Source organism: Hylobates moloch, unplaced genomic scaffold (assembly GCF_009828535.3).
Source record: "Hylobates moloch isolate HMO894 unplaced genomic scaffold, HMol_V3 SCAFFOLD_16, whole genome shotgun sequence".
Taxonomy (NCBI): domain Eukaryota; kingdom Metazoa; phylum Chordata; class Mammalia; order Primates; family Hylobatidae; genus Hylobates; species Hylobates moloch.
This window is the reverse complement of record NW_026652291.1, coordinates 38,470,736-38,483,949: the sequence shown is the minus strand read 5'-3', so window position 1 is coordinate 38,483,949 and position 13,214 is coordinate 38,470,736. Positions and strand designations below refer to the sequence as shown.

At 33.0% G+C, this 13,214-nt stretch overlaps 1 protein-coding gene across 16 annotated transcripts in view; it reads left to right on the top strand.

The window, feature by feature from the left end:
* GPHN (gephyrin) overlaps positions 1–13,214 on the top strand; it is a 667,615-nt gene that overhangs the window by 461,696 nt on the left and 192,705 nt on the right. For 6 of the 16 annotated variants that reach the window (XM_032179251.2, XM_032753695.2, XM_032753694.2 and 3 more), the window contains one exon: positions 1,224–1,280. The exons of 5 other annotated variants lie outside the window; for them this stretch is intronic. In XM_032179251.2, the coding sequence (XP_032035142.1) occupies positions 1,224–1,280 (57 nt within the window). Of the gene's footprint in view, positions 1–1,223; positions 1,281–3,467; positions 3,540–13,214 lie in introns of all 16 variants that reach the window. 5 more of the 16 variants (XM_032179248.2, XM_032179242.2, XM_032179246.2 and 2 more) reach the window with 1 other exon arrangement.

Below are 13,214 nucleotides of genomic sequence, written 5' to 3'. Positions count from 1 at the left end.
AAAACCTGTTTATATCCAGTAGAGCCAAAAGTTGATGCAACTCTTATATAGCAATATGCTTTTATTCAAAACGAAAATTCCATTTTCTCAATATGGTTATTCCTCAGCAATTTCCATATGCTATCAGAGATCTTCTAAAAGGGATAAGACAATGTATATCCTGCTTCCAGGAAATAGTATTTTATAGGATGTTCAGGTTTCTATTATTTCTTGAAGACTTAAGTGGGAACTTTTGGCATCACACTGATATTTCTGCTATCTCCTAATATAAGCAGGAACATCACAGCTAACTTGACCTATGCTGGTCTGAATTGAGACCTCATTCTGGAATCCGTAGTGTAAAACCACTTAGTCTGAAGCTTCCTATCCCCTTTGCTCTTCACCCTGCCCTTTTTTTTTTATTGCCTCCCTGTTTATCCAAAACATTAGTTCTCATTAGAGCTCTACTTAAAAAGTACCTCCTCTAATAAAACATTTTGTGTTGAGAAACTTCCCTTGCTCATTTATGCAGTAATGTGAAATGAGTTATTTTAAAAAATAGTTTTACTTTTCATTTCCCCTGTCTTACCCAAGATAGCAAATTTTCCAAGAGGAAAATTCAGCTAAAATAACAGAAAGCTTTGAGGTAGTAAATATATCTAACATTGGTCTGGCATTAAAATTTTCTGGTTGGGCAGCACAATTGTTTAATTGGGAATCTCAGTGACAGCTGAACACCCTCAGTGCTTGGGTCAGCAAGCAGAGGAGCTTCACTCTGTCACCTATCAAGAATGATGCTTGTCAGGACTGATCTTTCCACCTACAGAGCATTCATGTTTCTAGTCATAACATTTATGTTTTCTAATATTACAGTGGAATAGACACTAAAACACTAAGAGAGAAAAGTACATAGGTATATTTGTAATTCTTTGTTTCTTGTAAGCCAAATGCAAATGTAACACTACTCCAGATACTGCTTCATCAGAAGTCCCCAAGATAACCAAAAGTAAGTGCCAATTTCCTCATCTCAGGGATAGTGCCATAACAAAGACTGAATTCTAGGGACCAGCCTATTTGCAGAGCATGTCATACAGCCTCTGTGTTAGTTAACTCCTTGGCCTCCTAAGAGCTACCACAGAGAGTCAGTTGATGTTTTTGCATGTATTACTTACTAATGTATAGAAAAATTTTTAAGTTCACTTTTTCTTTATTCTGTCTTTCTTACCCATCTTCCCTCATTGTAGCAAATTAGACGGCCGGATGAAAGCAAAGGAGTTGCTAGTAGAGTTGGATCCCTCAAAGTAAATATGTTTCTAACATTTTTTGGCAAGATTTCGTCTATAGCCTACACTTCTTCCTTTTTGGAGGGTGGTGGGAGGAAGGGGGCTTTTTCCATTTTTCACCATCCCATTTTTTTATTTTAATATTTTTATTGGCTGTTGGGTCATATTACTTTTTTTTTGTTTCAGCTACACATAGAGCAACCAGCTGAAGGCAAGCTGCCAAATAACTAGCTTTGAATGGCACCACAAACAACAGAAAGGGCAACTGCCTCATTACAGGTGCCTATAATTTGGGGTTCTAGAATAAACCGTTCCTCTGATTGATGTCACTGTGTGTTAAGTTCCTGTTACACAGAGAACTAACATTTATTTTCAGAATATTATCTCCCCTTTTAACTTTTTTTTGTAAAAAAAAATGTTATTTTGGTATCATCACCATTTATAGTTCATTTCAGAGAAAAGTTATCATGAGTTAACAATATGTATTCAATACACAATCTTAAGAAATAGAAAGAAATAAATTTTATGTCATGTAGTATAATGGGCCCACATATAGCTGATAGTAGTTATGCCCTCTTAATCCCCTCTGTCTTATTTTTTTAAAGTTCAAAAAACTGATACAACAATCAACGGAACCAGATACATACCTAAATGTTTGTCCATTTGTGTATATAATCTGCCAATATACAATTGAAAGATTTCTAATTTGATCATCTTGTTTGCTAGGTGCTAAATATTTATTTGCTCAATATGCCTTGGGCACTCAGTACTCAAACATTTAATCATAATGAAAAGGTAAATAAGTTATCACTCTTACGAAACACAGACCGATCACATTTAATGCTGCCACCTTAAATGCAAGTTAGAAAAGTTGCTGAATTCTAAAAATATGCAGAAGAATTACCTCACAAAATTAATTATTTTCTTATATCTCAATCCCATTTGCCCTAACAGCAATAGTAACTGTTAAATTAATCAAAATACTAGAAAATTCAGTGCACTGGGATGTCCTAAAATCTAATGACTACCTTGAGGCCTAATATTGAATCATTTCAAAATTTTCACACCTCCAATTTATTTCCATTTAACAATTTATGAAATACTAATTTCTGCACTCTTTCCTCTCCTTGCCTCTTCTGCCTTCTTAGCTTTACTTTTTTGTTATTGTTTATTTATTTGTGTATGCGCACGCACATGAGTGCACGTGGATGAAGGTGTGTTTGTATGTTTGTGTCCTTTATTCCAGAAAAGCCATCCTCTCTGTTCTCTAACACTGCTTTATAGTGGATAGCTATTTTATTAAAATGTTATTTCACCAAGGATAAGCAGAGGGGATGGGAAGTGTTAATAGTATGCCTATTTCAAAAACTAGGCAATTTAAGATTATTCAGTCAGAAAAATGTGAGTTTATGTATCCTGATGATATATCAGTAGTATTCCTCACTGTCTATCTGTGAGGTATCATATTTTATCTTTGTCTTTAAAGGAAGATAAATCCATTAATGGTTTAAACTATGGATTATGACTCAAATTCAGGTGAGAAGGTACAGAACGACATGACTTTTTGAAAATTACTGAAGGTGAAATAAAGATAAAAATGGCATCCATAACTGCAGCACCATGTACTGTAAACTGGATTTTATGTGCGAGTGCGAGTGCACATGCGTGCAGTTATCTCCAAGTTCAGCTTCTGGATGTATAGAACTTCAAGTTATAAATGTATGTTTATTGTTTTTAAGTGTGTATACAATACGAGTATGTATATACGCATATATATGTTTAAGAACAAAAGATACATTTTATAATTAAATCAGTTTATATTAATATGGATGCAGTCTTAAATCAAAAAAGTGTGTTTGGGAAAGAAAGTCAAATTTCATAATATTTAAATATCTTTACTCCATGTTTCTACAAAATAGAAAATGTCAAAGTGAATCTCTAGGGGATTTATAAGGATGGTTATAGTATTTATTTTCTCTAATGCTTTGGGAAGAAAAGATGCTGTAATTAATCAAAATTAAATGTTGACTTCCTAGTCACGGGTTTGTTGAGCATGCATTCTTACGTTATAGAAAGACCTTTGATGTTTTGAAATGTTTGCCAAAGGCAGTGAGAAATGTATAATGCTATGATCTTATTTTTAAAAGGAAAACCGAAAAGAGAACAAGTTGCTTTTTCAATTCATTTTCTGATGTTTACATGTAGCTCCATCGAAAGCTGGAGGAGCTCAGAGATCACCTAGAAGGCAATGTGAAAGGATACTCTCTCAGAGTAAATGTACGATTTCACTTGGTGATTTTTTTTTCCCTAAACTTCTGCCGACTGGTAACTCCAAATCTGATTGGTTTGTCCTCTCATCTCCATCTTTTTCCTTTCTGTCTCTTTTCCCCCTCTTTCTTTCTTTTCTAGCTGCGGCTTCATGCTCACATTTATGAAATAAAGATTAAATTAGCAGGGTAGAGGACGCTAAAGCCACACTGACTAACATTGCTGTTGACTTAATAATATTTTGGCCCCAGTGTAAAATAAAATCTTTCTTTTCAAAAATCACTATTTCTTATACAATTGTATACTTTTTTGAGGATCTTGTCATGAGACTTCATTTGGAGATTTTTCTGTTGGTCATGTCTTCTACCCCTTGTTAGTTATTTCAGCAGAATAATAAATTATGAGCTGGATGTGAGGGGTATATACTTGATGATACAATTTCAATTTTCAAGGAAAATAATCAGTGTTAGGGTATCATAGGTAATCTGGCAAGTAGACATATTTGTTCTGAGTTAATAGACTTAACTCAGACTCTTTTAGAATAAATGTATGTCATTTTGTTTAAAAATAAGAAAATTAGCAGTAAGTACCTTCACCAGGAACACCTTCACGTAGCATCTTACAAATACTTGAGCTAAAGTCTAATATACCCAAGACAACCATTGAAGGACAGTACCTTGTATCCACTCAATCCTGTACGTACATCATATAGTCAGAATTCATGATTGTATTTTTTGTGACAGATAGTTCGAACTATCAAGATTTTCAAGAAAAATCTCTAAATTGGTTTATGGTATAAATGTAGCAGAAGAAAAACTAAATTACTACAGTAATTTATGGCTGTACCCTTTCATTTCTGGGGTTTCTAAAAAAGTTCCTGTGAATCCTGGTATCGGATTTACTTCTCCCAAGGTTATTACCATTCATTTCATTCATACAGCTATAATAGTTTTGTTATAAAAACTAGAATTAAAGTTAGGGATATGATAATTATCTTATTTCTCAGCTTGTTTTTAATTGTATACCACATATAGTCATGTATATCTCTACACTAAATTTCTGATTATTGAAATACAAAGTGATTTTTATTAATAAATTATTAATTCTAATAACTAAACAGAAGGAATTAATACACGTGTCTCATATCTCTACTTCTTCCTTTGAGCTACTCTTTGTTTTCTGCACATATTCTTACAGAATTTTGAAAACTATCCATAATTACTCCCCAAAATCTGTTTTATCATTTTTTTAAAAAAAAATTAGTATGGATTTTTATGATTAAATCAGTCTGGACATACCTGATTATTCTAGAAACCCATAAAAATATTTTAATATATGTATTTTAATCTTGTGCTCTTTCCTAACCAATCATGAGGAGTAATTTTTTTTTTCAATGAATCTGAGACCAAAAAGTTGAGACTTGCTGATTTCTGTATGGTAATGAGTTAGTAAGAGACCAACATCAAATTTAAAATTTGATGCCTTAAAAATTAGGTTATCTCATGCCATTCTTTAATTTCTTTTTTCAACACCTATACTACTATATAATGATTAATCTCATTTTATTTCACTGAGAAACACTTTGTTCTGATTACCTCGTTTCTAAAAATATTAAATATAAGGTTTATCAGTCTAAGGATCCTGTTAACTGTCCGATATAGAAAAAAAAAAAAAAAAAAACCTATCCAAAGGCAAGTAGTATCTCTCTAGAGAGTTCAGCTAAGGAAACATGCAAATCAATTGCTTAGCTGAATTTTCAGTTTCTCTCCTTACCCTTTAATTCCTACTACCCAAGTATACCTTAAAATGCCTTGAATATTAAAAATTGATGCTAAAAGGAAAAGTTATTCTCAGAACCATAGACTATATTAGACAGGTTTTGTTTATAAAATGAAGTAAATTGGCATTCGGTGATGATTTTGTTTCATGAAAATTTATTGTAGGTGTACACACAAAAGAACAAGTGTATTAGTCCATTTCCCCATTGCCATAAAGATACTACCTGAGACTGGGTAATTTATAAACAAAAAAGGTCCAATTGACTCACAGTTCCACATAGTTTGAGAGGCCTCAGGAAACTTACAATCATGGCGGAAGGTGAAGGGGAAACAAGGTACGTTGTATATGGCGGCAGGAGGGGAGAGAGCACAGGGAAAACTGCCACTTTTAAAACCATCAGATCTAGTGAGAACTCCCTCACTATTTACAAGAACATTACAGAACTCCCTCACTATTTACAAGATCATGGAGAAAACCACCTCCATGATCCTATCACCTTCCACCAGGTTCCTCCCTTGACATGTAGAGATTACAATTCGAGATGAGATTTGGGTGGAGACACAGAGCCAAACCATATCAACAAGTATATGAAGTGTCTTTTACTTCATTAAAATGCTGGTGAAGATTTCAATTAGATGAAAGAGTCAGAACCATGTTCCTTATACAATTGTATACTTTTCTGAGGAACTTCTCATGAGACTTCATTTGGAGATTTTTCTGTTGTTGGTCGTGTCTTCTACCCTTTGTTAGTTATGTCAGCATGATTACAAATTATGAGCTGGATCTGAGGGTTATAGCCTTGATGATTCAATTTCAATTTTCAAGGAAAATAATTACTATTAGAGTATCATCATAGGTAATCTGGCAGCTAAACACATTTGTTCTGAGTTAACGGACTTAACTCAGGTTCTTATGTACATAACCTACAGTTACTTTTACATAACAGCAGAGTTGAATAGATGAAACACAGATTATGTGGCCCATAAAGTCTAATATTTAATAGTTAAATTAAATTTTTAAAAATTCAATTAAGTATTTTATTTTATGGAGAATTTAAGATATCATTCAGAAGTGCAGGATGAAGATTTAATTTGCTAATAGTTTAATTTGCTAATAAATAAAATTAATTTGCTAATACATAAAAATTAAATTATTTTAAAATTAAATATTTAATGTAGAAGGTGTGACATCATTCAGAAGTGTGAGATAAGGATTTAAATTAAGTCATTAATGCTTGAATTGGATGATGTAGACAATATGTTATTTTTTAGAAAGGGAAGAGCCCTGTACCATTATTGATTAAGGATAATGTAATCAACAATATAAAATAGAATATTCTAAGATACAATGTTTTGAATATTGTTTATTTCTCATATTAAAATGTATTATTTATTCAACATTGACTCATAAAGTAGGATGTATTAGATTATTGATTTTTAACTTAAAAATTCATTATCTTTTTCTGTATATCATTCAAAGCAGAAGTATTCTGAACTTTAAGTGGGTTTTTAGTAATTTTAGTAATAATAAAATCATCATCTTGTACCTAAGCAGAATTTTTCTACCTTAATGACTACAAAAATTACTACAAATCCTTAGATTGGTGATGTGCTGATAGTAATAGTAACTGAAGAATAAAACCACATAGAAGAAAAATTAATTTTCCATTTAATCAAATGGATGAATCTAGTAAGAAGAATATTGAAAGTAATGCACAGGCTTGAAGGCCAGTGAAGACAACGTTGAGAATTGAAAAGTATAGGATAAGGCAGGGAACGGTGGCTCATGCCTGTAACCCAGCACTTTGGGAAGCCTCACTGAGAAACACTTTGTTCTGATTACCTTGTTTCTAAAAATATTAAATATGAAGTATATCAGTCTAAGGATCCTATTAACTGTCCAATATAGCAAAAAAAATTTTAAAGGCAAGTAGTATCCTCCCTACTTGCGGGCTGATCACTTGAGGCCAAGGGAAAAACTTCCTCTCTACTAAAAATACAAAAAATTAGCCAGGCATGGTGGCATATGCCTATAATCCCAGCTACTTGGGAGGCTGAGGCACAAGAATGATTTGAACCCAGGAAGTGGAGGTTGCAGTGAGCCAGGATCGTTCTGCTGCACTCCAGCCTGGGCAACAGAGTGAGACCCTGTCTCAAAAAAAAAAAAAAAGAAAAGAAAAACATAGAATAAGATAATCCAAAATAATACTTTTCTTTACAGAATATAAATCAAGGTAAATTTACAAAGAATTTGATTAGTTCAGGAGCAGTGGGGCCAAAGAGAGCCTAAATATTAAGATATTCAGGAAAAAAGTGGATAAATGTTCATGAAATAAAGTTAGGTAAAAGAAAATAAAGGAAAGGAATGAAAATACTCATATGGCACAATTTTGTATTTTCATCTAAATACTCAGTTTATGTATTATGATATTAAATTTCTATTCAGCTACAAATATGTGTAGATAGGTTTTGGCTGACCAAGTGCGATTTTTCTAAGGGCTGTGATAAACAAAAAGGAATATGGTTCATGAAGACAGATTATTGGCATATAAGTAAAACTAAGATGGAAAGTGATGAAATGGAAGGAATATGACAATTATCTATAAGTACTTAACTATACTAACACAAATTAAAGGATGGTATTTAAAGTGAAAAAAGTCAAGGGAGGAGTTATCACCCAAAATAAGACTACATTTTTAATAAGTGTTAAGAAAAACACCTGAATCAAGTTAGAAAGTAATGATCTTTTGAACCATGATTTTTAAATGTTTAACAATTAATTTCCTGAATGCCAAAATGGGGTAGTATGAAATAGGGCTAATATAAATAATGAATTGGGTAACTGTGATTTTATAGATCTTTAAAGATGAGTATTTTCATTCCAGCCTTAGCTCTGAACTACTTTCTTATATTTTTGATAAATAGATACCTATTGTCCTTAGGGAGGTTTTGTACTTTTATTTTTATTGAGTTAATGCGATAACTCAGAGATCAGCAAATCCTGTTTTTTTATAGGCCCACAAGCTAAGAATGAGTTTTGCATTTATAAATTGTGGAAAAACATCAAAAGAAGAACATTTTATGGCATGTGAAAATTATATGAGATTCAAATTTCGATGTTTAAAAATAATGTTTTATTAAATTAATAACCATGCTCATTCATTTGCACATAACCTACAGTTACTTACACAACAGCAGAGTTGAATAGTTGAAACACAGATTATATATCTCATACAGTCTAAATATTTACTCTCTATTTAAACAGAAATGTTTGCTGAGTCCTGCTGTAACTGGTTAGTGTGTCAAAATAACGTTGACATAGGAATGGTTATAATGGACTTTGTGAAATTTCTTCATTTTAGAGCTTGAGAAAAGAAAAGAAGCCTGCTCATTTTTCTGAGGATGGTTTCAGATTATTCTACAAGGAAGCATATATTTGGAAAGGTTGATCTCCTCAAATTGTCTACCTTTACATTTTTATTCTCTTCTTTTTTATTGTCTTCTCTAGCTATTCTCTCTCTCTCTTCACATAGATTTCCCCTCTACACACGTACACACAAAGTCTTCCAATATGGAACTCTAATGTGGATAGAATATAGATTATAAATTTCTCTTTTATTGGAGGCTCATTTCTGGGTTTTCAGAGTACAATGATAAATCTCATTATTGCTGTCTTAAATGTTATATAAAATATGTTTTTAGAGTATTTTCATTTCACACATTGCATTTTTCTATTTATTACTTCATTATAGCTTAACAAAGGTATTTCCCCTGAAGACCATGATGAACTTTTGATTTTTGCTAAATGCCCTGTTTGGCCTCACCTAAAATCATATACCTTCTATGGGAAATTTTATACAACTGGAAAAGATACACTGACACGATCAAGTAATATATCATACCTTAAAAATCTAAATGGTATTTGAATTGAATCAGCTAACTTTGAGTGGGGAAGAACAGCTGGAACATTAGTCTCTAGATAAGTAAATATTTAATAGTCCTTAGGTGAGCAAACAGTTTGTAAACTCTACTTACTTTAAGCAAATTTGAGTGTCTCTTGATTCTTTTATGTAGAACATTGTTTGAGCCTTCCTTATTTGGCATTTTGGCATTTACTTATATTAATAATATTCATTTATTTACTATTTCATTTATAATAATTACGTAACATCTGAGTATCTTGGTAGATTATGTCTTATAAATATGACCAGACTACAATAATGATGAAGATAACAGTAAGTCAATTTTAGGATTATGTCTTTGGACTAATTTTGAGTAATTTTGCTACTTTTCACTTTATTACTATTCTCTTAATGTAGTTAGTTCAATTCTAAGGTTTCAGTTATAAAAATAAGAAAAAATGGTCAGGCACAGTGGCTCACGCTTGTAATTCCAGCATTTTGAGAGGCCGAGGCGAGTGGATCACCTGAGGTCAGGAGTTCAAGACCAGCCTGGCCAACATGGTGAAACCCCGTCTCTACTAAAAATACAAAAATTAGCCGGGCATGATGGTGGTTGCCAGTATTCCCACTTACTCGGGAGGCTGAAGCAGGAGAATTGCTTGAACCCGGGAGGCGGAAGTTGCAGTGAGCCGAGATCATGCCGTTGCACTCCAGCCTGGGCAACGGAGTGAAACTGTCTCAAAAAAAAGAAAAAGGAAAATCTATCTTATCCTGTGCTTTGAACAAAAAAAAAATCTCATGATATTAATGAAATCACCTGCAATGGCCTAAGACATCATTTAGAATGGAAATGACACGTTTCTGAGATGTTTAATGTGCACCATAGAATTGCCCTCCTCAGAACTGACTTTAATTCAAAGATAAAGTACTAATAAAATATCTCAAGTAATTTTCCCTAGCAATAGAAAATAGAGAACTGAGTAAATTTTAACAATGACAAGACTCTCAAACTGTTTTGAAAGATAAAGTATTTCAGTTTTATGGGCATAGTTATAGACACAGAACAAAAATATACACAGCAAGATTTTCTTAGAACTACCATTTTGCTAAAGAAATTCAGATATGGGTATGGCTGAAAAATGTGTAATTTCTGAATATGTATAGAATTTACCATATTTTCAAAAGTACCTCTAAGCAATAAGTGGCTATGATGCTTTTTAGCACAAATCTTTGTGATAGTTTTAAAAATTCTGAGCATTATTTCATCAGTTCAGTTTTTTAAGATAGAAGAAAAAGAATTTGTGTATTCATTTATTAAATAAACATATATTGAGCACCTACTACATTCTGCTATGCTTGGCACTGGAAATACAGTTAAAGAACAAATCTTAGATAGTAAGTGCATTTGTGATTCTTCTACTGTCACCTTCTCCATTACCTTCACTTCCCCACCCTACCTTTGTATTTTGATACTTCCTGCAGTATTTGTAAATAGAGAATACATACTTAACAACTTCATCTTACATGGCATTGTGAGACAACCTACGAGAAAAGAGTACATAGAATTGAACATGGCAGTGTGACAAAGTAGAAAATAAGAACAGGGAAGAACATTATCAGTTCAGCATCATAAAGGTTAAATATGGTTGTAAGTACAAAATAGCTATTTTTAAAAATCAATGATAAAATAGCTGTTCCAAAAATTCTGTGAATCATTCTGATAAAGGTTAAGTCTGTTGAAGAGTTGTGTGTTTAAGTTTTTATATTTTTATAGTGTCGCTATTGCCATTATATTTTAGAAAGTGCCTCAGAGCAATAAGTGGCAATGATACTTTTTCGCACAACTGTTTCTGATTGTAAGCTTTAAAATTCCTGAATGTTATTTCATAAGTTCAGTTTTCTAAGAATAGAAGAAAAGAGATTTGTATTTTCAGTCATTAAGCATTTATTGAGCACCTACTACATTCTGCTATGCTTGGCACTGGAAATACAGTTAAAGAACAAATCTGATAATAAGTGCATTTCTGTTTCTTCTACTGTCATCTTTCTTCAGTGGAGAAAGAGAGGTTCAGTAATACCAAAAATGGAATAGTTGCAACAGGAAAAAAGAATCAGAATACTGGCTTTGGTGCCCTCTTTAATGAATACTGTGAACATGTATGGTAGAGTTATTCTGTAAACAACCTCCCATGTAGTTCGCTAGTGTTAAGCCAGTGAAGATCAGTGCAGTACCGTAAGAAAAATTGTCCAGCGTTCTGCTTTCTTTCTTAAATGAGGATCTTCTCAGCAAGATCATACCAGATTCTGAACAGAGGGAGTCATCTCCATCATGGATTTTTTTTAGCAAGGTATTTTTTTGTCACAAAGTTTTCCTTCAAATAACTTGAGTCTTGACATGTTTTCAAACTCAAGTGTCTGCTTATAAAGCTGTTTTATTATCTGGCCAAGTGTGTTGGTGGTGGAGCCATCTAAACCCTCTGTGACCCTTACTATGCTATCCTTTCCTCTTTAACAGTGTTTTCTTTTCCCCCCTGCAAAACCAGGCTCGGCTTCCCTCGTGCTCATCTACCTATAGTGTATCTGAGGTATATTTTGCACGTGTTTTCTTACATGGTCAATAACATGCTCGCCCTCACCATTTTTCTCATTTTATTTTCCTTTTGCCTTAATTTATTTTGCCTTGCACTTTGCACTTGCCTGAAAGGGATGAGGATATCAAAGGGGGAAAATTCACCTGTTTTAGGGGAAAATTTCTCTATTTTTATGAATGATGCACTGTTGTCTGAATAACTTTTTTTGGCAGTCACTACATCACACTGAAATAGCTAAAGCCCAGATAGCCAACTTGATTGCTCTGACTACCTTAATTCCATAATGACTCTTTTGAATTAGGTAATTTATTATTAAACTCAAATTGGCTAAAGGCAAGATTCCAGTTTGTATATCTATATATGTCTGTGTCTAATAGCTGAAGATTTGTATTCAATTAGTGATTGTTGTGTCTCATTAACCACAGACATAGAAAAACATCCAAAATTGATTATTAAATAGAAAATAAATATGCATCTATTTTATGTCAAATAAAAGATGTATTCCTTTTTTAAAATCTCATTAGGTGCCTTTAATAATTTATTGCTACTTATATTTTCCTAAGATTCTTGTAATCTAGAAGAGATTAACAGTAAAGAGATTCATGTTCTTTTAGTAAAATATTTTACATGAAATTTGGCCTATTTTCCTTGTCTTTTAGGAGGTTTAATTTTTTATTCTTACTGTGTTAAACTATAGAATAAATGAGTTTTCTTGTTTTCAAAAAGCAGATTTATTGAAATATTATTAACAGACTTTGAATATCCATTAAGTCTCCTTTCAAAGCAGGGGCACTGTTTGAGTAGCTAAGAAGAAAGAGTATATGTACCTCAAAATATGACAGGTAAATAAAAGAACTTCAGGCCAGGTGCAGTGGCTCACACCTGTAATCCCAGCACTTTGTGAGGCCGAGATGGGTGGATCACTTGAGGTCAGGAGTTTGAGACCAGCCTGGCCAACATGGTGAAACCCCAACTCTACTAAAAATATTAAAAATTAGCCAGACGTGGTGGCGCACACCTGTAATCCCAGCTACTCGAGAGGCTGAGGCAGGAGAATCACTTGAACCCGGGAGGCAGAGGTTGCAGTGAGCCAAGATCGTGCAATTGCACTCCAGCCTGGGCGATAGAGCAAGACTTCGTCTTAAAAAAAAAAAAAAAAAAAAAAAAAGGACTTCAGTAGCCTATGAATTTTAAGACCTTCATTCTTTTCTTTACAACATAATTTCTACATGTATTTACTTTGTACAGGCCACTGTAGCTACCATATTAAGGCCAGTATTATCAGCTTAATTCTGATTGCAGAAATATTATCTCAGAATGTCATCCCAAAGAAAACCCTTGAAAGATAGTACTATTTAAAATACCAGGTAGTATATGCAGAACCAGAGGCAGAATACCATCTGCAGATCTCAA